The 23,442-nt window shown below is 66.7% G+C and overlaps 5 protein-coding genes across 7 annotated transcripts; 2 read left to right on the forward strand and 3 right to left on the reverse strand.

The window, feature by feature from the left end:
- The first annotated feature begins 369 nt into the window (after nucleotides 1–369).
- On the forward strand, nucleotides 370–1,899 carry TSPAN10 (tetraspanin 10). Its single transcript, XM_027725378.2, has 3 exons — nucleotides 370–505; nucleotides 907–1,499; nucleotides 1,593–1,899. Exons 1-3 carry the CDS (start codon nucleotides 443–445, stop codon nucleotides 1,897–1,899), a joined length of 963 nt encoding a protein of 320 aa, XP_027581179.1. The 5' UTR covers nucleotides 370–442.
- Nucleotides 1,900–2,379: 480 nt separating this feature from the next.
- On the reverse strand, nucleotides 2,380–6,705 carry PDE6G (phosphodiesterase 6G). 3 transcript variants are annotated; one of them, XM_039390332.1, is made up of 6 exons: nucleotides 6,396–6,705; nucleotides 5,150–5,394; nucleotides 3,632–3,720; nucleotides 2,783–3,013; nucleotides 2,667–2,707; nucleotides 2,380–2,571 (listed from the first exon to the last, which is right to left on the reverse strand). In XM_039390332.1, the coding sequence occupies exons 1-6, from the start codon at nucleotides 6,640–6,642 to the stop codon at nucleotides 2,495–2,497; spliced, it is 930 nt and encodes a 309-aa protein (XP_039246266.1). In that variant the 5' UTR covers nucleotides 6,643–6,705; the 3' UTR covers nucleotides 2,380–2,494. The 3 variants fall into 3 exon arrangements, with proteins under 3 accessions (XP_039246266.1, XP_039246267.1, XP_027581186.1); XM_039390333.1 differs by lacking the exon at nucleotides 6,396–6,705 and adding an exon at nucleotides 5,886–5,919; XM_027725385.2 differs by lacking the exon at nucleotides 6,396–6,705 and having other exon boundaries at nucleotides 5,235–5,322.
- On the forward strand, nucleotides 6,067–8,344 carry CCDC137 (coiled-coil domain containing 137). Its single transcript, XM_027725382.2, has 6 exons — nucleotides 6,067–6,368; nucleotides 6,747–6,877; nucleotides 7,053–7,254; nucleotides 7,526–7,608; nucleotides 7,743–7,822; nucleotides 7,960–8,344. Exons 1-6 carry the CDS (start codon nucleotides 6,094–6,096, stop codon nucleotides 8,164–8,166), a joined length of 978 nt encoding a protein of 325 aa, XP_027581183.2. The 5' UTR covers nucleotides 6,067–6,093; the 3' UTR covers nucleotides 8,167–8,344.
- A 1,655-nt stretch (nucleotides 8,345–9,999) lies between these two features.
- GPRC5C (G protein-coupled receptor class C group 5 member C) lies at nucleotides 10,000–14,846 on the reverse strand. The gene is made up of 5 exons (XM_039390263.1): nucleotides 14,602–14,846; nucleotides 12,037–13,066; nucleotides 11,232–11,326; nucleotides 10,863–11,006; nucleotides 10,000–10,694 (listed from the first exon to the last, which is right to left on the reverse strand). Exons 2-5 carry the CDS (start codon nucleotides 13,040–13,042, stop codon nucleotides 10,662–10,664), a joined length of 1,278 nt encoding a protein of 425 aa, XP_039246197.1. The 5' UTR covers nucleotides 13,043–13,066; nucleotides 14,602–14,846; the 3' UTR covers nucleotides 10,000–10,661.
- A 2,646-nt stretch (nucleotides 14,847–17,492) lies between these two features.
- GPR142 (G protein-coupled receptor 142) lies at nucleotides 17,493–21,408 on the reverse strand. Its single transcript, XM_027725365.2, has 3 exons — nucleotides 21,069–21,408; nucleotides 19,328–19,489; nucleotides 17,493–18,889 (listed from the first exon to the last, which is right to left on the reverse strand). The coding sequence occupies exons 2-3, from the start codon at nucleotides 19,470–19,472 to the stop codon at nucleotides 18,033–18,035; spliced, it is 1,002 nt and encodes a 333-aa protein (XP_027581166.2). The 5' UTR covers nucleotides 19,473–19,489; nucleotides 21,069–21,408; the 3' UTR covers nucleotides 17,493–18,032.
- Between the last annotated feature and the right edge of the window lie 2,034 nt (nucleotides 21,409–23,442).

Raw genomic sequence — 23,442 nt, forward strand, 5'->3', positions numbered from 1 at the left:
CCCGGCCCGGCCCGGCCCCGCCGCCTCCCGGGACCGGCCCGCCCCCGCGCCCGCCCCCCCGGCCCCGTGCCCGCCGCGCGCGCGTTCCGCCGCACTAAGGTTCCTACCCCGCGTGCAACCGCAGCGGTCCCCCCATGCCGCCTCGGTGTCACCGCTAAATCAGTCCCCCATGCTGCCTCGGTGCTACACACACAGATGTCCCCCCCGTGACGCACCGCCCGCTGTTTAGTTCCGCATGCAAGCAGTGCCCTCGGAGGGGCCCCCCCGGTCCTGTGGGGCGGGGGGGGGGGGATCGGGTCCAGCTGTGGGGGTGCGGGGGAATCTGACCCTGCTGTGGGGGTGGGGATCGTGCCCAGCTGCGGGGCGGCACCCACAGCCCCATTTAAGCCCTCCCGCAGCCCCTCACATGATGGGAGTGTGACTGGGGTTTGGGCACGAGGTGATGGCGCTGAGCAGAGCCCGGCTGTCCCAGCCCCACGGGGAGAGCACCCGGCTGCTGCCCCAGGTAACGCCAGGGTCCCCACTCCCCTCCCACGGGACCCCCTTCCCGTGTCCCCCACATCCCCCCCCGACCCCTGGGTGCTGGCTCTGTGCTGCATCCCGCATCCCGGGGGGCCTCCACAGGGATGGATCTGGGGGTCCCTGTCGGGGTAGGGGCTCTGGGGTGCATCCCTGTGCTCAGATCCCCGTGAGAGCAGGGATGGGGTACCCTGCATGGGGGGGCTCAGCAAAGGGGTGCAGGGTGACCCCAGGAGCCTGTGACAGTCTGGCTGTGGGACAGGGGCACACAGGAACACTTCTGGGGGCTGTGGAACAGGGGCACAGGGGGACGTTTCTGGGGGCTGTGGAACAGGGGCATGTGGGGATGTTTCTGGGGGGCTGTGAGTGGCTCCTCTGTCCGTGCAGGTGTCCAGGCTGGTGGAGCTGCCCTACTCCTCCTGCTCCGATGACGATGCTGACGGTGTCTCACTGCCTGGGGACACGGCCGAGCAGGACCCCGGGTTATGGTGCCCCGTGCCCCCCAAACCCAGCACCTTCAGCCGCTGCGTGCGCTACCTGGCCTTCCTCTGGAACCTCCTCTTCCTCCTACTGGGGCTGCTGCTCCTGGCCGTGGGGGTCTGGGGGCTGCTGGCCAAGGCTACCCTGCCCGGGGGGGAGCATGGGGCACCCCTAGGCTCGGACCCCATGCTGCTCTTCGTGCTGGGGGGGCTGGGGGCCAGCGCCGTGTCCCTGGCCGGCTGCCTGGGCGCCCTCCGTGCCAGCCCCTGCCTGCTCCGCTTCTTCCTGGGGGCCCTGCTGGCTTTTGCGGGGCTGGAGGTGCTGGGGGGGCTCCTGGTGCTGCTGGCGCGGCGGCGGCTGCGGGACGGGCTGCGGGACCTGCTGCTGCTCTGCCTCCTGCGCTACCAGGAGGACCCCGACCTGCAGTTCCTGGTGGATGAGGTGCAGAGGAGCCTCCAGTGCTGCGGCCTCAGGTCCTACCGCGACTGGGAGAGCAACCCGTGAGTGGGGGCTGTGGGGGTGAGTTGGGGGGAGACCCTGTCCCTGCCCCCCAAACGTGTGTGGACCCACATCTCCCCATGTTCCCCCCACAGGTACTTCAACTGCAGCGCCCCGGGGGTGCAGGCGTGCGGCGTGCCGGCCTCGTGCTGCCAGGACCCTCTGGACAGTGGCTCCGTGCCCAATGCCCAGTGTGGCTTCGGGGTGCTGGCGCTGGGGGCGGCGGCGGCGGGCGCCGTGGTGCACGTGGGGGGCTGCGGGGCCGCGCTGGGCACGTGGCTGAGGGGCCAGGCCGGGGCCATCGCCACCGGTGCCGCCGCCCTGGTGCTGGTGGAGGCCGTGGGTGCCCTCATGGCACTGAGGGTGCTCGGGGATGTGGCGGCTTTCCGGGCGTGGGGGTGATGGGTGGGGGATGCTGGGGGTTTGGGGACATGCGGGGGGCTGGTCCAGCCCAAAATGGACCGTGTCAGAATCCTGAACCCATCCGTGTCCTTGTTCATCCCGCTGGTGGAGGCTGTGGGAGGCTCCATGGCACTGAAGGGCGCTCAGGGACATCATGGCTTTCTGGGTGTGGGAGTGAGGGCATCAGGGGGTTTGGGATATGTGGGGGGCTGGTCCAGCCTCAAATAAACCTTGTCAGATGCCTGAACACATCTGTGTCCTGTCCATCTCACTATCACCACCAGTGTGGCCTCTGAGGGTGCTGGGGGACATTGTGCCTGGAGGGGGGGACACTGGGGATTTAGGGATATGTGGGGGGGCTGGCCCAGCCCAAAACAAACCCTGCCATTCACCTGAACCCCACCTCTGTCCTATTTATCTCCCCATGCCGTGGGGAGACACTTTCCCCCTGCCCCCCCAGATGGTGACATGACTCCTGTGCTCGTTTGGGGGTTCAGGATTTAATTTTTCCAAGCAGAGCCCCACTGTACAGATGGAGAAGCCTCTACCTACACAGCACTATGGGGCAGGTGACCCAGCCAGGCCTGCCCCAGTCCTAGATGATGCCGTACTGAGCCAGCTCGTGCAGCTCCAGGTGGCTGAAGGCCTCCCAGGGACAGATGACGGTGATGTCTGGGGGGAGGAGAGGACAGAGGTTGTGGTGGGGTAACACCCCCCCCCCCAGCCCCTGACCCCCCGCTGCCAAAGAGGGGAAGGGACCCCCATACCTGTTCCCAGCCCTTCCATGCCTGGGATGTCGTCACCGAACCTGCAGGGAGAGAGGGAGTGTCTGGCCTGACCCCCAGGCAGCCCCACCACCACCCCAGGGCCTGTCCCCACTCACCCCTGCACCCCCTTTTTGGGGGGTTTGCTTTTGAACTGCCTCGTCTGCCTCTGCTTGAACTTGGGGGGTCCTTTGCGGGGGGTGGCGGGACCCCCGGTCACCCTCGTGGCCGATTTCACCTCCAGCTTGGGGGGCTCCAGGCTCATGGCTCTGGGGGGGGCTGGCAGCCAGCCCCAGCTCACGGCGTTCCCTGCGGATCCGGTGCTGGCACGGGACAGCTGCTTGCACCTGCTGGAGGGGGAATGGGGGGCACCAGCTCCTCCTCCCACCCTGTGCCCCCATTCCCACCCTGTGCCCCCATTCCCACCATTCTCCCTGATTGGCTCTGAGGAGCCCCCTGCCCTCAACACTGCCTCAGCCCAGCTCAGCCCGCTAATCCCCTTTCTCCAAAGGCAGAGAAGGGTGTCCTGGGGGGGCACTAGACTTGCTGCCACCCACTGGGGTTGTTCCTTCATCCCGTGCACCACATCCCAGCATGGATTTGACACCTGAGACCACCCATGGCACTGCCAGGACTCCCTCCCCACAGCTCACCCTGGGGTCTGTGCTGTGGTGGGCAGCAGTGTGGTTTAGGGGTGGTGGGCACCCCAGGCTGGGCAGGGGGAGCAGAGGATGGCCCACGGGCTCCATCCCCCCTCCAGGCACCAGGAGCAGGAATTCTGCAGCACAAGACTTGGCTCTGGCACAAGGGGTTCAGCCCCACTGCAGAGCTCAGGAGCTGGGCACAGGCCTGGGAAGAAGGATCTGACCCAAGGAGATGCCTGGATGTTCCTGAATGATATTCCTGAATGCAGGAATAGCAGCAAAGCAACCCCGTGTCCCATCCCATCCCAGGAACCCCTGACTCACACAGTCCCACGGTTCCCGAGGCCAGCGCTGCTCCCTCCGTCCCACAGCCCGGAGATGCTCTGGGGGGCTTTTCGGGAGGGAGATTTATCCTGCCCGGGGGTAATAGGATTATTTAGCTCCCTTCTCTCCCAAGGGGTAATCCGGTGTCCTTCCCCCGCCCTGGGTGGGGAGGGGGTGTTGGGATTAGTGCCGGTGGGACAGGCTGTGCCCAGCCGGGCAGCAGATCCCACACAGGGCGATCCCACCTCCTCCCCTGGGGGATCCCCCATTCCCCAAGAGATTCCCTCAGTGCCCCTCGCTCCCAGCAGGAGGGATGGGACCCCCATCCCAGTCTCCCTCCTGGTCCAGGTGGGGGTCCTGGCACAGGGGATGCCCTCCCAGCACCATCCCTGCTGGTGCCACCACAGGACACAATCCAGCTGGAGAGGGTCCGGCAGCCCCTGCCCACAGTCGGTGTCGCTCCAAAGCTTCCCTAATCCAGCACTAAAGCAATTAAAAACGGAATAATCTCAGCACACTTTAATTGAACCTCAGCCCCCGCCACTAACTGCAATTAGTTGGGCTCCAGCAAATAGGATTAGAGGGGAACCAGGAGTGTTTTCCATGGAGAACAAGCTACTTCCGTGGCAGAGAGCAGGGCCCGGCTGTTAATTTGGGTTCATTAGCGGGCGACACTCAAGGGCTTGGTGGGTCCTTGGGAAGCTCATCCTGGGATGATGGGGGGGTCCGTGGGGGTCCTCATAGCTGTGAGTCCCTCAGGATGGAGGGGAGGGGTGCTGTGCCAAGTTTAGGGGTTTTAAGACAGAGGCAGAAAGAATCAAGGAAGAAAAGGCACCGTGGAGAGCAGGATGTGACACCAGGGACAGGGACAGTGTCCTTGACATGAGGCTGCTGCTTCCCACGTGCTCGGGGCCACACGCTGCCTCTCACGGGCCCTTCCCATGGAGAAGCCCCTAAGAGGCTTATGGGGAGGGGTCCAGCACAGCCCTCCCCCACCAGGGCACGGACAAGGTGCTTAAAATCCAAGGTGCTTAAAATCCCCTCAAGGTGCTTAAATTCCATCCAGGAGCGTGAGGAGGAGGGTTGGGTGTGAGGGGCCACCCAGCCTGCCCTTGGCAGGGATTTGCCATCCCGGGGTGGGGGGGGAACAGCATCCAGCTCCTGGGAAATCCAGGGCTCAGGACAGGCCTGAGCTGCTGCCTGTCCCCAAGGGCAGGATCCTCTGTGGCTGGAGGTGACACGGCCTGGAGTGACACCCCTGGGATCCCGTGCTCAGCACACACCAACAAACACTATAAATGATCCCAGACCAGACCCCTCCACCCAGCCTGGAACAGCGGCCGTGGGGCTGTCCCCTGCCGCTTTGGGGGACCTGGGGGGGCTCAGTCCTTCTTGGAGCGCAGCCTGATCTCCATCCTGAGGATCATTTTGATGTTTTCGTCCTCCACGTGCTGCTCCACAGCCTCCAGGGCCCGGGCTCCCCCATCCCGGTGCCGCTCCAGCAGCTCCTCCACGTACCCCACCCACACACAGTTGGGGCAGCCGGTCCCGCAGCAGTGTGTGGGCGGGGGGGGGACTGGGGGGTCTGCAGGAGGGACCCCACCATTGCCACCGGGGGTGTCTATGCTGCTGTCCCTCCCTGGGGTGTCCGAGGAGCTGCTGCCCTTTCCCGGCGTGTCTGAGAGCTCCCGGAGGCTGGAGATGTTGGTGGGGTGGGGGTGCGGGGTCCCTTCTCTGGGCACTCCCCCGGCGCTGTTTGGGGGCTGCAAGAACAAGACCCCCCTCATTGCTGATGCCAGTCTGGGGGACACGGGGTGTGAGGGGGCAGCCCTGGCTGCTGCACCCCCAACTCAGCCCCGGGACCCCCCTCCCACCACCAGCACCCCCCAGCAGCTCCCCCTGTCCCCCCTGAGCCCCCTCATATCTTCCCCCATAATCCCCAGACCCCCTCCCCAGCACGCCCTTGGTCTTCCCATAGCCCCCCCGGCCCAACACCCCCTTGTCCCTCCTCAGTCCCTCGCTCACCCCCACGCCCCATTTCCCCCTTGTCCTCTCATTCCCCCCCAGCATCTTCTCCTCCCCTCAGCCCCCATCCTATCCCCAGCCCCTCCTGTGACCCCCCAGCACCCCCGTGTCCCCCCACATCTCATCCCCAGCACCCCCTTGTTCCCCCCCCGGACTCGCCGTGTCCCCCCCCGTCCCCAGCACTGCGTTGTCCCCCCGCGTCCCCCCCGTCCCTCCTTTCCCCGCTCACCCCCCGGCGCGGCCCCGCCAGGCCCCGCGCCCCCCGCAGCAGCATCCGGCCCCGCCCCCCGCTCGAGTGACAGGTTCCTCAGCCAATGGCCACCCGGTACGGCCAAAGGGGTGGGAGTTAAGGGGAGGGAGCGACCAATAAGGAGCAGAGGGCGGGACCGCGAATCCGGAAGTGGCGGCGGAGCGGCCACGTGAGGAGCGGCGGGGACATGGCCCGGAGACCGGGACCGGGACCGGGACCCGCCCGGGGACCGCGGCAGAGACCGGGACCGGGACACAACCAGGGAAAGAGACCGGGATCGGGGCAGAAACAGGGCCGGGGACCAGGACAGGGACAGAAACCGGGACCGGGACAGAGACCAGGACAGAAACCAGGACCAGGACAGAAACCGGGACCGGGACAGAGACTAGGACAGAAACCAGGATCGGGACAGAAAGCGGGACCGAGATCGGAACATGGGCAGGCCGTTCCGCGGCGCAGCAGGTCAGGGGGATCCGGTCGGGATCGTACCTGGGACATGGACCCCAGGGGGGGTCTCGGGGCGCGGGTCCTGATCTTTCCCCGTGCCCGGGTCCCGATGTTTCCCCGTGCCTGGTCCTGATCTCTCCCCATGCCTGGGTTCCAGTGTCTTGCTGTGCCCGAGTCCTGATGTCTTTCCATACCTGGATCCTGGTATCCTGCCATGCCCAGGTCCCGGTGTCTCAGTGTCCGGGTCCCGCCATCCCAGTGTCCCAGTGCCTGTGTCCTGGGGTTCCATCCCCCGAGTCCTACTGTCCTGTCCATCCTGCCCGTGTCCTGGAGTCCCAGCCTCCAGCTCCTGGTACTTCCCTGCAGGCCTCTCACTGTGCTCATTCCCTGCAGGAAGGAGAGGAAGGTGGACAACATGAAGCCCAAGCACCCCGAGGAGCAGGAGATCCCGTTCCGCCTGCGGGAGATCATGCAGAGCCGCGAGGCCATGAAACGCCTGGGCCAGGGGAAGAGGAAGGCAGCAGGTGGGACACACAGGTGGCCCAAGCAGGTGGCCCAGGGCCTGGCCCAGGAGCCCATGGCACAGCTGGAATCTGCCATGGGAGCTCCTTGTCCCTCTGGTGATGTCCTAGCCCTGCCCTGGCAGCAGGAGGGACCCTGGGGTGTCACTGCTGCAGTAATGTCCCCCGTCTCTCCTAGAGAAGAAGCAGCAGCAGAAGCCCAAATCCAAGGGGGACATCCCGGTGCCCAGGTTCCGGAGGGGGAAGGGGGAGTCGGAGCGTTCCTACATCTGCCGCATGGAGCAGGAGGTGCAGCACGTCCTGTTCCTCACTGAGAACCAGCTCCAGCGGGAGCCTGAGCGGGAGGACACAGCCCCAGAGAAGTCCCAGAGGAAAAAAGAGTGAGAGCAAGGCCATGGGGGCCGGATGGGGCCAGCCCAGGCCTGTGGCCTGTCCCCCTACTCGGTTCTGCCGGGCAGGTCTGGCATTGGCAGCGGCTGGTGGGGCAGGTGGGGGGTTGTGGGCCCCCTCTCCATGGATTTGGATCTCTGGGAATGGAGCCACAAGCCTGCTTCACCCTCCTGGGGGGCGAGCTGTGGGATTTGTGTGGCTCCTGTGGGGTAGGGACTCACCTCCTTGCTCCCGAGCCCTGGCCACAACGAGGCTCCTCAGGTTTCAGAAAAAGAAGCTGGAAAAAGCTCGGAAGAAGAAGGAGGAGAAGAAGGCAGACATGCTGGAGAAGAGCCTGTTCCAAGGTGGGGCTGAAGCAGGGTGGGCTGGAGTGACCCCCAGCCCTGGGGGGCAAGCACATGGAGGGAGGGGATTGGGGAGCCGGACTGGCACATCCCCGGGGGCTCTGACCTGACTCTGGCTCTGGTTTCCCTCACAGACACGGTGGCGTTTGGGGAGGTGGTGACACAGCCACCCACCATCACCTCACGGCCCCGGGGACAGGGTCCTGCCGAGCAGGTGAGCTCTGGGGGACAGTGCCACCCCCCCGGGTACCTGCAGGGCTGGGGTGGCCTCATTGGCTCGGTGGCAGCTCCTGGCAGCGCGGTCCTGGTGTCTCATCCTTCATCCCTGAGCTGTCCCGGCTCTGCCCACAGGCTGGACGGAAGCGGCTCCTCCTGACACCTCGGCTGGGCCGGAACCAGGCATCCCCCGTGTCCCCAGTGTCCCCAGTGATGTCCATGGCTCGCCGGCGCATCGTGGAGGAGGAGAGGGCGCGGGTCATCCAGGCCTACAGGGACATCCAGAGGCGGAAACAGCTCCAGCGGGAACGTTCCCAGGCTGGGCACAGGGCCCCGCACTGAGCCCACCCGGAGGGGCTGTGCATTCCTGGTCCCTCTGCAGAGACCCCGGGACTCGAAGGAGACATTGTTGTGATGCTCTCCTGTTGCTGCTGAGCTCTGAGACTCCCACAGACTCCCCGGAGTGGGGTCCCTGCGGTGCCACGGACCTGCTTGGAGTAAAAGTGCCAGTGGGAGCTGATGGCGTGAGCATGTCTGTGCTACGGCCCTGCCCGAGTTCCTAAGGGACACTGCTGTGCAGGCAGATGGCAGTGCCAGGCATGTCACTGTCACCACAGGCTGGCCCTGGCAGGGCTCTGGTGAGGGCAGGACCCTCGTTGCTCAGCCTTGAGGAGACCCCAGTGCGTGGCCATGACCCCTCCAGCTCCAGTCCTCAGGGGGAGGAAAGCAAGGCAGTGCTGAGGACATGGAGCGTCCCACAGGGCTTACCTGCACAGTGTCACCTCCCTGTGGTGTCACCGCTCATGGCACTATGGAGCCCCTGGTCTGCGGCCGCGCCACCCCTGCCCTCGGCACCGCTGCCTGTGTGCCCCCCTGGCCCTGGCAGACCCCTGATGACCCCGGTGCCAGGTGTGCTGCCACATCCCCACCACTGCACCCACACCCCCACCGTGCCACCCGCCCCATCCGTGCGATGCCCCCCGGCAGCCCCCGGCTCAGGGCCCCGGGGAGGCTCCGGGGCTGCTCCCGGCGTGGCTCAGCCGTGTCTGCCCTCACCTGCCCGCACAAAGGCCCTGCTGTTCCACGGCCCCGCCGGCACAAAGCATTCCCTGTTGGAGCGGGGCTGCGGCCGGCGCTGGCGGCACCGGTGGGATCCCGCGCTTCCGGAGGGGCTGGGCATGGGAGGGAGCCACCGGCAGTTCCGCTGTCCCCACCGGAGCTGAGCAGGGACAGTCTCTACTGCCCTGCTTTTCGGGGTCACTGCTGTGCCCCTGGGGAGGTGGACAGGCCTTTGGGGTGGTCACACGCTGGACCCCGCTCTGCCATGTGGTGCCAGTGGCTGGGAGGAGGGAGCGCTGCGGTGACAGTGGCCCTGGGGACACCGAGTGCCTGGCGCTGCTGGGTGATGTTCCTTCTGCCACCCGGCACCGGGTAAACACAGGTGCCAGGTAAACACAGGTACCAAGTAAACACAGGTACCAAGTAAACACGGGAGCCAGATAAACACGGGAGCCAGGTAAACACGGGAGCCAGGTAAACACGGGAGCCGTGGGGGGGCACGGCCACATCCCACTGCAAACACCCGCCTCCCACGGCTGTGTGTCTGGAGCCGGGAGCGTGGGCGTGTGCCAGCCAAGGGCACGGTGGGGACATGGCATGTGCCACACTCCCACTGTGTCCCCCTCGTGCGGGCACTGTGCAGGGCACACGTGCCCGCTGGCAGCCCCTCCGCCGCCATCCCGGCTCCGGCTCAAGGAGAGCAGGTCACTCGCCTGCCCCCACGGAGCCATTCCAGCCCTGAATAATTCATGGCACCGATGGCCGCAGGCTTTCTGCCCAGAGGAGGAGGAATGGCTGTGGAGGGGAAGGCAATCCGAGCGGGAAAACCGCGCGACCTTGGCACGTCCTCCGTGCTGCGCTGCCTCCCGCCCAGCAGCCCATCTGCCCATGGGATCCTGGCCCAGCCGCCCTATCTGGGAGGGCTGGGCACGCTGAGGGCCCTGCCCTGAGCCCCCCCTTGCTCCCTGTCACCCCCCGAAAGGGGAACGTGGCACTGAGCCTGCAGGCACCGTGGTGGGATCAGAATGGGGGAGCAGCCGGTGACACACCTGGGGACACCTCCCATCACGGGCCACCTGTGACAGCACCGTAGGAAAAACCGCCTTTATTGGGGTGACCTGAAAAAAAATGGGGAAGAGGAAAAACAACAGAGAAAGCCGCAGGAAGGGCGAGGGGCCCAGCCCCCTCCCCAGAGGGGTTCCTGAGCCCTGAGGGGGGAAGGCACCAAGAAGTCAGCTGGAACTGTGGGGCCCCAGCAAGGCACTGATCCCCCAGGCCCCCAGCAGCCCCCCTTCCCCAGCAGTGGGGAAACCGAGGCACGGCAGGAAGCAGAGCCAGGGACAGCTTTGTGTCCCCTCACACCCCGTGGTGGGAGGGGGCCGGGCCAGCTCAGGGTCCCCAGGGCTGGTGGGGTCAGCGCGGAGCTGGGGGCTTGGTGCCCTGGATGGGGGTCCCACCGGCTCCCCAGCTTCAGAGGGTCCATGGCCCGGGGGGGACGGGGTGTCTGTGCATCACAAAGGCAGTGAGCCAGTCCTTGAGGCAGGCTGTGGGGTCCGGGCAGAGCTGGCAGCTTGCAGGTGCCATGGCCAGGTGGGACGGGCAGGTGGGAGCGCTGGCTCTGGGGCCGTATCCGGGCATCCCGTTGGCAGGAACTGGCTCTGGCTGCTGGCCAGGGTGGGATTCACACGTCAGGGCAGGATGAGGCTTGGCGAGACCTCGGGAGCAGGACGGAGGGGCCGCGGCTGTGCCAGTGCTGCGGGACCTGTGCCACGGGGGCTTCACCACCGGTTCCTGCTGTACGGGGACTGCACCTGCGGGCAGAGCGAGGTGGCACAGCAGTGGCACCAGGACTGTGGCTCCTGCACCGGTGGCACGTGCACCCTGACCCACTGGGGGTCTCTGGGTGCTGGGCAGAGCCATCACCACGGCAGGCAGACTTTGCCCCTGCCATGGCCGGGTGCCCGCTGTTGTTCACCCACCTGGAAGTTCCGGGTGTCCCGTGGGGTGCCGACGTGCCGGGCTTGTGCTGCAAAGGCATCCTCAGCTCGAAGCGTGGAGCTGGCACTGCCGGGTGCCGGGCTGGTGGAGGCGCGGGGCAGGATCACGTCATAGGGACCTTCACTCTGAGGGACAGGCACGGGAGGTGTCACAGCACTGGGAACACCCCCAGCCCCGCAGGGTCCCGGGGGAGGAAGGCTCAGAGGGTCCCCACCCCGTTACAGCAGCCATTGGGACACGGGGGTCATGGCAGCCCCCACCCCCTCACCCCCTGTCCCCCATCCTGGCTGCTCCGGTTGGAAGCCCGATAGGATGTGGCTGCCCCCAGTGCCACCTGGTGTCACACTCACCATCCCCTTGTGCATCAGAGCCATCTCGGTGGGCTGGTACACGCTGGTCAGCAGCTGCCCGTTGTAGCCGCTGTACGGGGACACCGGTTTCTTGGCTGCTGAGACACAGGGACGGTCACCATGGAGCCACCCCCCCTCACCAGGGCTCCCGGTACCTCGTTAGCAGGTTTAATTAGCTGACTCAGCAGCTCTGTGCCTTTCCCAGGGACACTCCTGTCCCCAGGGTTGGCATCTCTGCGCTCCCGGCGTAGCCCCTGCATGGCTGCGGTTTGTTATTGTAGGGTCTCGTGGGTGCAGGTGCTGCTCGGGGGGACCCTCCCTGCCCTGTGGGGTACAGACACCTGGTGCCCGCCCGTGATGCCCACTGGGGTGACTGTCACCACCCCATGTTATTGTAGGGTCTCGCGAGTGCAGTGTCTGCCCGGGGCAGAGGGCCGGGAGCCGCGGGCACCCCACGCCGGGGAGGGAGCACCCAGCGGCTGCTGGGCTCAGCCCAAACTGGTAGGCCCAGCCCGGCCAGTTCTCGGGAACCACAACAGGCGTCAGTCCCTGGCAGGTCACTGCCAGACGTCTCATCACCCACCCACTGCTGCCACCCCCGGTGGGGACATCCCTGAGGGTCCCCATGAGTGAGGGTCCCTGGTGCCTGTTGGCAGCTCCACCACGGGGCAAGAGGGTTCCTGGTGAGCCCCAGTGTCCGCCAGCAGCCCTGCCATGGTGTGAGAGGGTCCCTGATGAGGATCCCTGGTGCCCACCAGCAGCCCCACCGTGGGGTAGGAGGGTCCCCGTGAGCCCCAGCACGCACCGAAGGAGGGCTCATCCATGGAGAAGGCTTTGTTCTCCACGAACATGCTCTGGGACTTCTGCTCCTTGAGGATGGTCTCGTAGCCCACCCCGCGCGTGGGGTAGCCGTCGTCCTCGAAGGCCTGCTCGGGGCTGCGCCGCGTCACGTGCGTCACCTCGGGGATGACGTAGAGCAGGAGGAAGGCGCAGGCGTTGCTGACCAGCGCGATGGCCAACGTGGGGTCATCCCAGCCGGGCTTGTGGCCGGCACGCTGGTTCCCATAGAGGTACATGATGGTCCACGCCACCCAGATGGCCACGGAGAGGCCGGTGGTGGCCAGGATGAAGGCGCCGTGCTTGCGCCAGCGGCCGTAGCGGCCGCAGAGGGCCGGCCAGGCCGTGCCGAAGGCGGCCGCCAGCAGGAACATGACGTAGATGAGTGCCATGACAAAGTCAGCGTCCGCCAGCTGGCACGGGTCCGGGGGGCCCTCCAGCCTCGCCACCGTGATGAGCAGCCACTCGGCGTTGATGATGACCTCCACCGAGGCGAGGGACAGGGCCACCGCCAGCGTCACCCAGCCCCGTGGCGCACGGTTCCGCCGCGCCAGGAAGTTGAGGGCCATGGCGTGCGCCAGCAGGCAGGAGAAGCAGATCCCGAAGAGGACACCGAAGAGGAAGCGGCGGGAGGTGCAGGTGGAGAAATCCGGCCCCACGATGAAGTCGAAGGTCAGGCAGAACAACCCGAAGGTGCCCAGGAGGAAGAAGACCTGCGTGGCCACCAGGCTCTTCTTCTGGGGGTCCTGCACGAAGGGCAGGCTGGCCACCAGCACGATGGTGAGCACGAAGGTGGTCACCACGCCGAGACTGGCCACCGCCTCTACCGCGATGCCCCAGCCCGCCGAGAGGTCGCAGAGGTTGTAGTAGAGGGAGGAGAGGCCTTGGCTGCAGCCCGGGGGTGGGGTGGGCTGTGGGGTGGACTGTGTGGCCGCCGTGGGGAGCAGGGCCAGCAGCACGGCCGCGGGCTCCATCCTGCACCGCGGCACCCAGGGACCCTGTGGGACACAGCAGGGTCAGGGCATGGCAACCGGGGACATGGATCAGCTCCTGGCTCAGAGCATCCCTGCCCACAGCCCCCCCCCAGCCATCCCACGACAAGGAGTGAGGTCCCGGAAGCCCTGTCTGTGCCGGCCCAGCTGAGCCCACCCCAGCAGGGCCAGGGAGCCGAGTGTTCCCCATCGACTCCTTGCCTGGAGGCTGGTGGCAGCTGAGGGGAAATCTCTGTGCCCCACATGTTCCCTCCTGACACAGGAATTCTCTGGGGGCTGTGCCCATCCCTGCCACTGGTGCCAGGAGCAGGCAGCACTGTGCCCGCTGGCTTCCTGGGAACCCCGAATGTGGGCCTGGGCTGGATGGCAGAGGTGATACTGCAAGACAGGGCTGACCCTTTGCCTTGTCCCTGCATGCCACCACGTTCCTCTTTCCACTTCTCCTGTCCCACTTCCCTCCTCTGGCTCCGGGCACTGGCCCAGTGCAGGTCTCGTGTCCGGCCCACTGGCACGTAGGCAGCCGCAGCCTGGCACGGCACGGCACGGCATGGCACGGGGTCCCGGTCCCTGTCCCCACTGCTGCCACCCAGGAGTGGGCACAGGGAAGAGGAGGCAGCAGAGAAGCTGCAGCCCCACTGCTGAGGGGAAGAAATGGGGAGGACACCCCCGGCAAGCTGACTCCGGGGCCAGGACCCCTTGTTCCCCTAGGGGCACCCCGAACCGAGCACCCCCCCGGGATGGGGACAGGGATCTCGGTACCACAGTCGGACAGAGTCCCCGTGCCCGCGGGTCGGACCGGCTCCACCGTGTCGGGATCGGCTGCTACCCCCGCACCCCCAGCGCAGTCCCTCCGCACCCCCGGCCCGGCTCCCCCGCGCTTCCAGCCCAGCTCCTCCTGCAACTCCCGCCCGCTCTCCCTGCACTCCAGTCCCGCTCCCCTTGCACCCGCCACCGGTTCTCCTGCACCCCCGTTGGCTTCCCCCGCATCCCCGCCCGGGTGCCCCCGCACTCCCGCACCGCTCCCCCCGCGCCCTCTCCCCGGTTCCCCCCGCACGCTCCCCGCGCACACCCATCCCGCACCGTCCCGGTGTTTTCCGGAGCTCTCGCCCGGTCCTGGCGCCGAAACTCCGCCTGAGCCGCCCCCGACCCTCCGGCCGGAGGAACTGAGGGGGCGGACGGGACCCGGTCCCTTCCCGTCGCGGTTCCCGGTGCCCCCCCAGCCCCGCAGGGCTCGCCCCCGCCCCAGCCCCACTCACTGGCCGCAGCCCCCGGTGGCCGCCGCGCCGCTCCGCTCCGCTCCGCTCCCCCCGCTCCGTGCCCAGCCGAGCCGAGCCGAGCCAGCCCCGGTGCCGCCGCACCGTGCGCCTGCCCGGCCCGGCCCCTCCCCGAGGTGCGGCTCAGCCCCGGGAGCGCGGTCGGGGCCGGCCGGGACCTGCCCCGCCGCACCGGGCGGGGGCACCGGGATCCCGCCCCGGGGCATGGAGGGGGCTGGGGGCGGGAGCACAGCCCGGGCTGAGGGGGTGGAGCAGGGGGGAGCCCACCTGGTCATCGGTGTGATGAGTCTGTGTGTGCGTAGGGGGGAGGTGTCTCTGTCATCAGTGCGATGAGTCTGGGGGGAGTCAGCCTGTCTCTGCTGAGCGCTGCCCACTGGGAGGGATTCTCAAGGGACAAAGACAGAGTAGGAGGGGCTGTGTCACCCACAGGGGGCCCTGCACCGGCCTCCGGTGGGCTCGGGGGTGGGAGCCGGGAGCGGGGCTCGCAGGCAGCCCTGCCGTGTAAGGATACACAGGCCTGGAGGGGCCTCCCGGAGGAATGTCAGCTGACGGATAAAGCCGGAGCCCTTGGCAGGACAGCGGGACCCAGAAAACCCCAGAAAAGCCCCGGAAAAGCCCTTCCTGTGGAGGGCTTGGGGCCAGGGCAGCCCCAGCCTGGAGGCACCGACAGGGCTCGGTGATCCCTGTCCTGACAGGGGTGGTTGTAGCCCTGAAGCTGGGATGGGGTACCCCACTGACCCTGGGGATGGGGAAATGCCCCAGGAGATTTGGGGCACCCCTGGGAGAGGTTCCCAGGCTGATGCTGCTATTTCAGGAGGGTGAAGCACAAGGGCGAAGGATGCAGAGGAAAGTTCAATGTGCCTCTGGCAGGTCCTGCCCCAATCCAGGCCAAGGTGGAAACAATCCGGGGAGAAAGGGTGGCTGAGCAGGAGCCAGCACAAGGACTGGCACCTGCCAGAGCCGGCAGCATCTGTGGCACAAAAACTGGCACCCACCGGAGCCAGGGGGGACGGGATGGTGTGTCCAGGCTCAGTGCTTCGACCGCTGCCACCCTCCTGCCCTTCTTCCTAAGGAGCCTTTGGCATCAGGATGGCGTTGGGGGTTGGATCATCCCTTCCTGCCCTCACAGGGCAGGGCAGCGCAGGCGAGGGGCTCTGTAGTGGCCCCCTGTGCCTCAGTTCCCCCAGGGATTTGGAATGCAGACTCCAGGACTGGATAGTCCCCACTCTCTGGGCGAGGCTGAGCCTTGGATAAGCGGTGCCGGGAGCAGAGGCCGGCTGTCCTGCCGCCCCCACACCGGCAGCCCGGCCTCTCCACCGGCTGCTTCCTTCCGCCGGAGGGTTTCCCAGCTGCTGATTCAGCACGAGACCCCCGTGACCCCCTGTGGGGCCACCGGCAGGCATCTGTCCCACCGGGGCTGCCCTGTGCCTGCCCTGCATTTGCCTTTGTGTCCTCCCCCATGGAGGGTGATTTCCTCATCCTCTTCTCATGGGAACCCTCACATTCTCCCATGGTGGGTGATTTCCTCCCCCCTTCCCAGGGGTACCCTCATTTTCCCCCCCACAAGAGATGGTTTCCTCTCCTCTTTCCCGTAGGGACCTTTCCCAGGCTTCCAGTCCCCATTGTTTGCTCCTGGGGTTTTTGTAGGTCCTACAGAAATGCCCCAGCATGCTGTGGGGTCAGTGGGGGGTGATGTCACCGAGTGCTAGGACTCGCTGCCCTTGGTCCCCTCCCGGGGCAGTGGGTCCCTGGCATGAACCTTCCAGCATGGGCAGAGCCCGATCCCAGTTTCCCGGTGCCCTGGGTGGGCTGGGAACCACAATCCCAGTGGTGGGACTGGGTAGAACTGGTCCTTCCAGCACAGAGGCCATGGTGAGGGGCTGGGATGCCGCTCAGCACCGGGATCTGGACCCCGGCCAGGCTCTATCCAAAAACATCGACACGCCGGGCGCATTTTTTCCAGGCTTACCTTTCCTCAGGAGCCGCAGGGACGGGCGGCTGGCACGGTGGCACCGCTGGCTGAGCCCTGTCTCCGCGGTGGCTCCCCTCGGGAAGGCGAGAGCCGTCCCTGGAGCCGGCGGTCCGGGGGGTCCCTGTCGCCCTCCCAGCGCCTCCCGCAGCCCCGGCCGGGGCTCGGAGCCGTTTCCACCGGAGCCCCTGACGCCGTCAGCACATTTCCACCTCCTTTGCCAAGTAAATAAATACGCACCGGCTGGCACGGGGGGCTGGTGGAAATCGGGGGCGCCGGAGGCAATCCTGGAGCTCTCGCCGAGGGTTCCTGTGTCAGCCGAGCCCCCTGGCCCGCGGCCCCTCAGCCCCTGCCCGCCGGGTTAATAACTAATCCCTTCCCGGTCCTGCTCTCCTCACGTGCCAGAATTAATGGAGCGAGAACCTCCCAGGTACCCCCCGCGCCACCGGGTCGGGCTTTAACCCTGTGCCCCGGTGTGGATCCGGCCTGGGATGCGGTGACATCCCTGGAGGGCTCTGTCCACGCTGGCAATGATCCGGGTGCGAAGGCAGGGTTGAGGGCGTGTGTGGGTCAGCCCCACATCCCCGGGAAACGCTGCGCCCCATCCCACCCCTGTGTGGGCACAGCCGGGGCTCGGCGGGGTTGGCGGGGGGGGTCAATGGGGTTTGGGGGGATGCCTGTGTGCCCTGCCAGGGCCAGCTGAGCCCCTGCCCCCCTCCCAGCACCCCCCAGGGTCTGTCCTGCTTGGTCTCAGGAATCGGAGCGGAAAGCCTGGACTGTTTGGGGGGATTACACTAAGGAACTTATGGGGAATTAGGGTGGGGACAGGGCTGGTTTGGGGGGCTGGGGGTGCCAGCTCCTGTCCTCTAGGCAGTCCCAGCTCCTCAGTGTCCCATCCCTGCCCTCTGGTGGCAGCTGGGCCCAGCGTCACACCAGATTGGCACTGGTGTAACTGGGTGCACCCCATGCAGGGAGGCATCGTGAGCCCCCTCCCCTGCAGCCGGTGGGAGATGCTGCACCCTTGTGTTTGGGGGACACCCTGGGTGCCCTGCGGGGGCTGCAGCCTGGCAGGGACACCCCCAGGGGTTGTCAGGTAGGGGCCAGGAGCTGGGGTCTTACCATGTGTCCAGGCCCCACAGCTGGGGTCACTGGACCTCGTGGGTGCTCCCTGCAGCACCCCCCGGGCAGCAGGGCAGGGGCACCGGGGTGGGCAGGGCAGAGGGACCCCGTGCCAGGGGTGCTGGAGCAGGGTGTCCCCGTCCCATCTGCCCACAGGGAGCCAGACCCAGGTGGAGTTCTGGTCTCAGCACGGCAGTTTATGGCAGAAGGATCATCCCATGGGCTCCCAGTGGTCACTATGTCCTTGCAGGTCTTACAGGAGCTCAGCTGTGCCCACCACCCCTCACCACAGGCAGCTGTGCCCCCGTGCTCCCCAGGACCCGAGCTGGGGCACATCCTGGATGAGTTCTTGGGGGTCCCAGTGCTCTGTGTCCTGAGCATGGATAGGGCTGAGCTGCCCATCCTGGTGGGGCTCAGAGAGCGGGCGGGGAATCCTGGGATGCTGTCACCAGGCAGGGCACCCCAAGGGCCCAAAATGAGGGGCTGGGCACAACCACCTCCTCCTGCCACCACCAGCATTAACTCTGGTTCCGTGGAGGTCTCCCCAGGTCCTGGTGTGATGGGTGGGGCTGGGTGGGCACTGGGACCCCCAGCCAGGCACTGCCCTGGCTCAGAGCGCGGTGCCACCCAACAGCTCCAGCGGTTTGAGGGCTGGGGGTGGGAAGTGGCCACTGCCCCGGCAGGGGGGGCCATGCCGGGGGTGCCCCCGCAGCACCTCACCCACCGTGCGCCTGAAGGTCTGGCTGACGAAGCAGTAGAGGAAGAAGTTGAGGGAGGTGTTGAGCATGGCCACCATGTTGGCGATGTCCAAGGCCAGGTGCATGCGCCAGTCCCTCCTCACCGAGGCCACGTACAGGTGGCACATCATGACGACGGCGCGGGGGGCCCAGAGCACCACGAAGGCGGTGGTGACGGCCAGGAGCAGCGCCGTGGTCTTGCCGCCCCCCGCGCGCCGCCGCCGCTTCAGCTTGAGGATGATGATGGAGTTGGTGGCCAGCAAGATGCTGCAGGGCAGGAAGTAGATGGTGACGCAGTGGAGCCACTTGAGCGCCGTGTCCAGCGCCGTGGGCGGGTCGGCGTCACGCCACACGTCCAGCCACCAGTAGAAGGGGATGCCGGTGGCCAGGGCGGCGGCGAACACGGCCGCGATGATCCTGCGCGTGCGCTGCGGGTACGACACGGCGCGGTAGCGCAGCGGGTGGCACAGGGCCACGTAGCGGTCCACGGTGAGCAGCACGGTGACCCAGGTGGAGGCGTGGCTGGCCGTGAACTCCAGCACGTTGACGGTGTGGATGAAGGCGCTGGGCACCGCCCGGGCCAGGATGGCCGTCTGCAGGATGAAGCCCATGAAGATGATGAAGACCTGGATGAGGATGTCGGAGGTGGTCAGGGCCAGCAGGTACCAGTACGATGACTTCTTGGCCCTGGTGGCCAGGCGGGACAGGGCCACAGCGGTCAGGATGTTCACTGGAGGGAGGGGAGCGATGGGTGGTGGTGAGACCCCCCCTGCAGCACTTGGGACCCCAGGGGTGCCCGGGCTCCAGCTGGGGGGGAGCTATAAATATCCCAGTGCCATGGGGATTTGCTGAGCTGATTAATCTCTTCTGTGTGTCAGCCCAAGCAACACAAATACCATCTGTCCCTGTGGTGGTGGCACCTGCCCTGGGGCTGGGCAGCACAGCCGGGCACTGGGGCTGGATCTGAGGCCAGGGCGGGGGGAGCAGGTTTGGTTCCCCCACCCTGAGAACTCTCCTCCCCATCCCCAAACTCCCTGGGGTGATGGAAGGCTGGCACAGGAGCTGAGGCTCTGCCAACAGCCGAGGGCACAGAGCTCAGCACCCCTCGGAGAGGCTCAGACCCAGGTGGGTGTTGCCCCTGCACCCCCTGCCCCCCCAGCCCCCTCACCTGGCAGCCCCAGCCCCAGCAGGACACTGTAGTACACGATGGGGACAATGCCCACCAGGCAGGGTGACCGCTCCGGATCTGGCTCCAGCTGTGCTGCCACCCCAGCCGACGACACCGCCGTGCTGTTGGGCACTGGGACCGTCATCTTCTGCCAGGGATCGGCTGTGAGGGGAGACGGGAGCATCAGGGGGATGAGGATCCTGGTGGTACCTGGGCAGGAGGTCAGCCATGACATGGCACTGGGGGCTGGGGGACAGGGACCGTCACACCAGTGTCCCCAGTGGGTTGGATCCTTGTCCTGCAGCATCCATGGACAGTGGGCAGCTCCAAAATGTGCCATCGCAGGCAGACTTGGGGCTGCTGCTCCCAACAGAGGCAACGCACCCCGAGCCCCCTGTGCCATGTCCAGGCTGAGCTCCCACCACCAGAGCTGCTCCTTCTTTATCCCCCAGCCCCTTTTTTGTAGAACATCAGGTTAAAACACCATGTTCTTGGGCATCTGCCAGGAGGGGGAGGCTCTGGCCCCCAGCCCGGGCTGAGTGCACTCGCTGGGTCCCAGTGGTGACTGGGAGGACCCAGAAGTGCCAAAGGGGGGGGCCTCAGCTCTGCCAAAAGGGGAGTGCCCATCTCCAGGCTGCCAGCGTGGTCCTTTGCCAGCTCCTCAGGCCGAGGAAGCAGAGCCAGCTCCAGAGGCATCTGGCAGTGGCCCTGCCCACGGCCCTGCCCGTATCCTTATCTGTATCCGCATCCCTATCCGTATGTGTATCCGTATCCCTATCTCTGCCCGATCCCTGCCTTATCCCTGCCCTATCCCTGCCCGTATCCCCACGCCCACGCCCCGTGCCCGGATCGTGCCCACGCTGCCCTCGTCCATTCATGAAGTCGGCCGGCTCCGCCCCCTCCCGAGACCTGCGCTTCTATTGGATAAAGGGAATTAGGCCTCACCCAATCAGAGAGGAGTTCTCCAAGGATGGTGGGGCCAGGGCTGAGCGCTGCGTTCTGATTGGTCAGAATCCCCCCCAAATTATCATCTCCCAGGGTACCACGACCCCCGGGTCCCGGTGCCGGAGGAGGGTGCGGGGTCCAGGGCGGTCCTGGGATCGGGGATGTGGGGGAAGTCCTGAGCTCAGGGGTGTGCGGGGTGCAGGGGGGTCCTGGGTTCGGGGGATGCTGAGGGGGGCCAGGGGTCGGGGGCTAGAGGGTGCAGGAGGGGGTCCTGAGCTGGGGGGGCGGTGGTGTTACTGGGCACTGCTCAGCTTCCAGTCCCACGGGGCCCCCAAATTGCTCCAGGCCCAGTCACCGCAGACCCCCGACGGCTCTGGGGTGGGGGGGCAGTCAGGTCTCTCTCCAGGACCCCCACTGATGGATCTGCTCCCCCAGCAGTGCCCGAGGAGTGTGTGGGATCCTGGGGGTCCCACCCCCCCGGCCCTGCGACCCTCGGCCGGGATAGAAGTGCCAATCCTGAGCAGAGCCCGGGGGGGAAGAAGCGGAGGATGGAGGAGCAGAGGGGTGCCAATTAACTTCAAATTAGCTCCGGCTAATCAGCAGGAGCGAGTCCCGTCCCTCCACATCCCCCGTGGAACTGGGGCATCGATCGGCTGCAGCCGCGGCGGGAGCGCCTTTAACCCTTTCCCAGCCCTGATCCCCTTTGTGCTGCTGGGGGGGCGAGTCTGCTCTGGGCCCTCCTTTGCCCTCCCAGCCCGGGGTCCCACGCCCCAAACCCTGCGGGACAGGGACTCACACCTCGGTGGCCCCAGTGCCACTCACTGGGCGTGTGGTGCCACCTTTCCTGGGCCCGGAGAATCACTGGTGGTCGTGTCCCACTCAGTGGCCGTGTCCCTGTCAGTGTCCACGTCCCTGTCGCTGTTCGTGTCCCTGTTGGTGTCTGTGTCCCCTCTGATGTTCGTGTCCCTGTTGCTGTTTGTGTCCCTTCGGCGTCCGTGTCCCCTCCGGTGTCCGTGTCCCTGTCAGTGTCCGTGTTCCCACTGGTGTCTGTCCCCGCAGGTGGCTGTTTCCCGGTTGTCGTCTGTGTCCCCACCGGTGGCTGTTTCCTCTCTGGAGCCCGTGTCCCTGTCGGTGCCCGTGTCCCTGTCGGTGCCCGTGTCCCCTCCGGCACCCACAGCATGTCACAGCCTCCCGGGGCGCGGGACACGGGGTGGAGGGAGAGCAGTGTGGGCAGAGCCACGGGCAGAGCCGCGGGGTGGGCTGGTGGGGCACAAGGACGTCACCGGGCCCGGCAGCTCCTGTGGGGGCCAGGGAAGGGCTCACCTGGGAAGCTCTGAGTGGCTGTGGCACAGCTCATCCCCACCCAGGAGCAATAGGGGTGGTGGTCTGGGGAAAAGCGGGTCCAGGGTCCACGGCCACGTCTGGGGACAGGATGTGTGCACAGGGTGTGACGTGCGAGTGGCACACAACTGTGAATCCACATGCTGCCCCTGTGTCCCCGCTGGGTTCTGCCCAGGCTGTTCCCGAGTGCCCACTGCCAGGACACTCTGCTCGTGCCTCAGTTTCCCCAGCAGCACAGAGAGGGGTGAGCTGGTTGGTGTCCCCTGCCTGTCCCTGGGGTCACTGAGGAGACTCCCACCCCCTTGGTGCCCCCCAGCCTGCCCTGGCAGTGCTGCCTGGCACAGGTCGCTATGGTGAGCCAGCCCTGCACTACCTCAGCTGCAATCTCCGGGCCAGCGTAGCTTCTGCATCACCTCACTGGGGGCTGGGGAATGTCACTCTGTCCCCTGGTGCCCCCCAACAGCAGCCCCACAGTCCCCTGTGCCCCCTATGGCCTCTGGGCACCTCACCCCATGACCGGCCGATGCCCCCGTGGGGGACGAGGGGGTCCCTGGGCTGTGGGTGCTGCCCAGGCTGGCACAGTGACGGTGGTTCACCGGGCACACGCTGCCACAAGCTGTTGTTTTTTCAGGTGGGGGTGAAATGAGGCGTCAGAGGACGCAGTGAGCCGTGAACCGGCTGTGCCACAGCGGGGCCCCCACCCCCCGCTCCACCACGGTGAAGGGACATCCACCTGGGCTGGGCACTCTGCTGGCACCACACTTATGGGGGTCCCCAGCCCCACGAGGGGACAGGGCTGGAGCCCCAGCCCCATGGCCAGTACGGCATCACCGACCTGCCTGTCCCTGCGAGGGGATGGTGAGCCCTGGGAGCACAGCACGGGGGTGGCTGGGTGGTTTGTCCCCAGCCCCTCGCCCTGTGTGTCAAGGCCAGATGCTGCTCCCACCCCCTCGGCAGCTGCGGCAACATCTGCCCACGCTCACCAGCTCCCACATGTTCCATCTAAGCCCGTGTCCCAGCCTGGCTGTGCAGTGGGACGGGGCTCCTCAGCCTTGTGACCCACGTGAGCCCAAACGTGTCCTCAGAAGCCCCCGTTGGCACCACAGGACCCCCGGCCCTGCGGCAGCACCGGCGGCACCAGCTCTGAGCGCACCAGGCTGGACCCAACACACAAGAACTGGGAATGGTTCATATCACCCCCATGGCTCTGGCACTGCCGAGGTCTCAGTGTCTCCCTGGATGTGTCCCCAGCAGTGGGGGGTCCAGGCACTGCCCCTCGAGGTGACCTGGTGCAAGGTCTCTGGGCTGAGCACAGTGCTGGGGGAGCCCTGGCTGTGGGTAAGGGGCTGCTGTGCCCATGTGAGCTGGGCTGCCCCCATCTTGTGGGGTCTATACCCCTGTCTGTGTCCCATCTGGGGTCCCAGTTCTGGCTCCCCACTCCCTGATGCCACCGGGGCCACAGTCAGAGTGGGGTACTCACCTCTGGCAGCGGGGTGGGGGCACCCAGCACCACCCTCAGCCTGTGCCAGCATCACACCAGCCCCAGCACGTGGCACTGGGGCTTTTGGGGGGCAAACGCCACCCCAGCCCCGCGATGAAGTCCCTCCAGAGGCGTCAGGGTGGGCGAGGGGCCATCGGAGGCCGCCCAGGGTGCACGGGCGGCCTCTTGGCTGCAAAGACTGGGAAAAGGGCAGGCAGTTCCTGCCGGCAGCCCGGATGCCATGGTGATGGGCTGCTGCCGGCATGAATACCCATGAGCCGGGGGAGCGGGAGGCCACCGAGCTGTGCCCTGAATGCAAAGACCCCGCTGCCGGCACAAAGGGCCGCGG

This window comes from Pipra filicauda, unplaced genomic scaffold, assembly GCF_003945595.2.
Source record: "Pipra filicauda isolate LSUMZ 115617 unplaced genomic scaffold, ASM394559v2 scaffold80_size11013439_pilon, whole genome shotgun sequence".
NCBI lineage: Eukaryota > Metazoa > Chordata > Aves > Passeriformes > Pipridae > Pipra > Pipra filicauda.

Bases quoted from the DNA above. Each gene is read 5' to 3' on its own strand.
- TSPAN10 (XM_027725378.2), top strand. From the start codon at position 443: ATGGCGCTGAGCAGAGCCCGGCTGTCCCAGCCCCACGGGGAGAGCACC. The intron at 506-906 runs GTAACGCCAGGG...CTGTCCGTGCAG, and splicing joins GCACCCGGCTGCTGCCCCAG to GTGTCCAGGCTGGTGGAGCT. The intron at 1,500-1,592 runs GTGAGTGGGGGC...TTCCCCCCACAG, and splicing joins CGCGACTGGGAGAGCAACCC to GTACTTCAACTGCAGCGCCC.
- CCDC137 (XM_027725382.2), top strand. From the start codon at position 6,094: ATGGCCCGGAGACCGGGACCGGGACCGGGACCCGCCCGGGGACCGCGG. The intron at 7,255-7,525 runs GTGAGAGCAAGG...GAGGCTCCTCAG, and splicing joins AAGTCCCAGAGGAAAAAAGA to GTTTCAGAAAAAGAAGCTGG. The intron at 7,823-7,959 runs GTGAGCTCTGGG...CTCTGCCCACAG, and splicing joins GACAGGGTCCTGCCGAGCAG to GCTGGACGGAAGCGGCTCCT.
- PDE6G (XM_039390332.1), bottom strand. From the start codon at position 6,642: ATGGAACCCCAGGACACAGGCACTGGGACACTGGGATGGCGGGACCCG. The intron at 5,395-6,395 runs GTACGATCCCGA...TTGTTCTTGCAG, and splicing joins CCCTGGGGTCCATGTCCCAG to CCCCCAAACAGCGCCGGGGG. The intron at 2,708-2,782 runs GTGAGTGGGGAC...CTCTCCCTGCAG, and splicing joins CCCAAAAAGGGGGTGCAGGG to GTTCGGTGACGACATCCCAG.
- GPRC5C (XM_039390263.1), bottom strand. From the start codon at position 13,042: ATGGAGCCCGCGGCCGTGCTGCTGGCCCTGCTCCCCACGGCGGCCACA. The intron at 11,327-12,036 runs GTGCGTGCTGGG...GTGTCTCAGCAG, and splicing joins CATGGATGAGCCCTCCTTCG to CCAAGAAACCGGTGTCCCCG. The intron at 11,007-11,231 runs GTGAGTGTGACA...CCTGTCCCTCAG, and splicing joins CTCTGATGCACAAGGGGATG to AGTGAAGGTCCCTATGACGT.
- GPR142 (XM_027725365.2), bottom strand. From the start codon at position 19,472: ATGACGGTCCCAGTGCCCAACAGCACGGCGGTGTCGTCGGCTGGGGTG. The intron at 18,890-19,327 runs GTGAGGGGGCTG...CCCTCCCTCCAG, and splicing joins GCTGGGGCTGGGGCTGCCAG to TGAACATCCTGACCGCTGTG.